Genomic DNA, 2,738 nt, shown 5'->3' with positions numbered 1-2,738 from the left:
CAAGGACAATCACTTAAAGTTTGCAAAACAGCATCTGGATGATGGATATGAGTTCTCGTTAATCGTTTTGTGGAGTGATGAAACAAAAATCGAGTTATTTGGTCATGCTGCTAGTCGTTACATTTGGAGAAAGTCTGGTGAGGCGTACAAAAAAAAGAACACCGTACCTACTGTCAAGCATGGAGGTGGTAATATCTTTCTATGGGGCTGGACGTTCCAACACAATAACAAATCAAAGCACACATCAAAATCTACTTCAGAATGGTTAAAGAAGAGTAAAATCAAGATTCTGGAATGGCCTATCCAAAGTCCCGATTTCAATCCGATTTGAGAATCTTTGGTATAAGTTGAAGAAGACAAGAGAAGTCCTCGGAATTTGCATTAAAGAATGGTCAAAAATCACTAAAGAATCATGCCAAAAGCTCATTGATAAATATCAGAATAGTTTAAAAGATGTTATTTTTGCTGAAGGTGACTCAAGTCGCTATTAATTTCATTGTCCTTGTCAGGTTATGAATTCTTTTGAATTAACATTTTTGGTGTTCTCCCCAAAAAAATGCTGAAATAAATAAATAATTGGAGACATCTATTTCTTGTAACTTTTTTTCTCATCCACAAAAGCAAAGATTTTTCCTATAATTGAGAAATTTCTAGAAATGATACATTTTCATTGGGGTATGTAAACTTTTGACTACAAATGTATATACGGTAGAGGGAAATGTCTATTATCCTAAATAATTGGGACCTAAATATATTTGTGCTCGCTACTGGAAATCTAGTTATTAGTATGATACTGTAAGAAAACCTCCAGAAATAATTGCAGTATAGACTGTACATTTTCATCTTGCACTGTACTGGAGCTTTTTCTCTGGGCAAAAGAGTTGCACCAACGTTACAAGGGGGCTGTCGGATAACTTATGTTGAATCAAAGTTTGGAGAGTCGACTTTTGCTGTGTAGGAAACTTCATTTATTTTTACCACAGGAATTCTTGCCTTCATTGCTGGGGGACTGGTCCTTTTACTGCCTGAAACCAAAGGTAGGCCATTGCCAGAGACGATTGACGATATTGAAAACCCTAAAAGGTACGTTTTTCCTCTACATAACTATTATTTACCTAACATCACATGTGGGTCAAGAAAGTACATTGAACAGCTGGAGAGTTGTTTTAATGTTTTACTTTATAATGGAAAATTCCAGGACCAATACATAACTTAGGTGAACCATTAATCTCACAAATATATTTAAAGGTACTTTTCCATTGATGTATAAAACCTCCTATTGACAATGTATTTGTTTTTGTTTTTTTTTTTTTATTTCAGGACTAAAGAAACCAAAACTTACCAGCTTGTCACATTGTTACCTTCAGATGTCACAACTAATAAAGTCTCCACTTCTGTTTGACCTTGGGGCATCATTTGTATTGTTTAATAATGGTAAATTATGGCAAGCCAAATCATCATTTAAAGATATCATCAAATATATAAATGTCACAATCTTTTTAAGATATATATATGAAAAAAAACACCCAGTGTAGATTGCTTCATATTTTGAGTTCTTTTCGGTGCACTTGCCTCCTCACACATTGGGCACATACATAATGTTATTTACATTTGAAATAGTGAGCTGTTTGTTGATTCTTTGAATAGTATTGTTCCTTTGGATAACAAAATATTGAGCTCAAGTCATGTGATTTCATAAAAACGCCAGTTGCTCAGTGTTTGTTACTTGAGTTGAGTTAAAACTACCAAAATGAGTGGATTAAGAAGCTGTATAAATAGCCATTTGAAAACACATGATTTTAATTAACGCAAGAATCGATATGATTGAAGGCGACCTGTTTGTGAGTGAAGTTGCCTGGAGAATGAGATGTTCTGCTTCAACAATCAGCAGACTAGTCTAGAGAAACCAGAAACAGTCTCTTTGAGGGACAGACCATGTCCTGGAAGGCAGAGAATCACCACACATCAGACCTGATTGATCTGCGCAATCGCGTAAAGACAGCCGTGACCAGCCAACCTTCGCCAGCTGGCTGCATCTGCACAGGAGGAGTGGCGGAACATACCAAAGCAGTCTATCCAGTGGCTGCTCAGGACTATGAGTCAACATTGCCAGGATTCTGTTAATGCTCAGGGAGGGCATATCCACCTAACTTTATAATGTTTACATTTTGACAGCCTGTCTCGTTTTATACTGAAGATTCTTTAATCTCTATTTTGTTCACATTTTCTCTGATTTTGTTTGATATCTATGTTTAAAATATTTGATTAAATTCATTAGATCTGAGTGTTGCATTTCTTTTGTGCATCAGTATTTAAACATAATTGTGAGTGCTTTTTTTGTATCCACATGCCCTGAAGTGTGTAGCAAGAAGTGGCACTTCTCTTTTCCACAGTTTTTTTTGGTGACTATTTTTAGGTACTTGCAGATGACCAAAAAACAAATAAATAAATAAATAAATCTGTATTTATTCAGGCTTTTATTTTTAAATTATTTTAGGTTCTTTCTGGTATTTCCCAAAAGTAATCATTTGTAAATGTGGCGTGTTGCAGTATGGAGAGACCTGCTCAAACAAAATAACAGATTGGAAACTCAGTGCTCGTTGCACCTCTGTTGCCACAACAGCAGTGGGTTGTGATCAGATATTAAAACCTTTATGACCATGTTTGTAAAAAGTATAGGCTCTTAATCTATAGTGTTGTAGCAGGTGGACTGGAACCGGTAGGATTGCAGGACCCAT

The 2,738-nt window shown here is 35.7% G+C and overlaps 1 protein-coding gene across 1 annotated transcript in view; it reads left to right on the top strand.

The window, feature by feature from the left end:
- LOC121317027 (solute carrier family 22 member 2-like) overlaps positions 1–2,421 on the top strand; it is an 11,580-nt gene extending 9,159 nt beyond the window's left edge. Inside the window, exons 10-11 of the mRNA XM_041252566.1 lie at positions 984–1,083; positions 1,321–2,421. Coding sequence (XP_041108500.1) covers positions 984–1,083; positions 1,321–1,402 — 182 coding nt within the window. The 3' untranslated portion in view covers positions 1,403–2,421. The remainder of the gene's footprint in view (positions 1–983; positions 1,084–1,320) is intronic.
- The last annotated feature ends 317 nt before the right edge of the window (positions 2,422–2,738 follow it).

The sequence above is a fragment of the Polyodon spathula genome, chromosome 6 (genome assembly GCF_017654505.1).
Source record: "Polyodon spathula isolate WHYD16114869_AA chromosome 6, ASM1765450v1, whole genome shotgun sequence".
Lineage (NCBI taxonomy): Eukaryota > Metazoa > Chordata > Actinopteri > Acipenseriformes > Polyodontidae > Polyodon > Polyodon spathula.
Note: the sequence above shows the minus strand (reverse complement) of the source record. Positions and strands in the feature narration are given on the sequence as shown.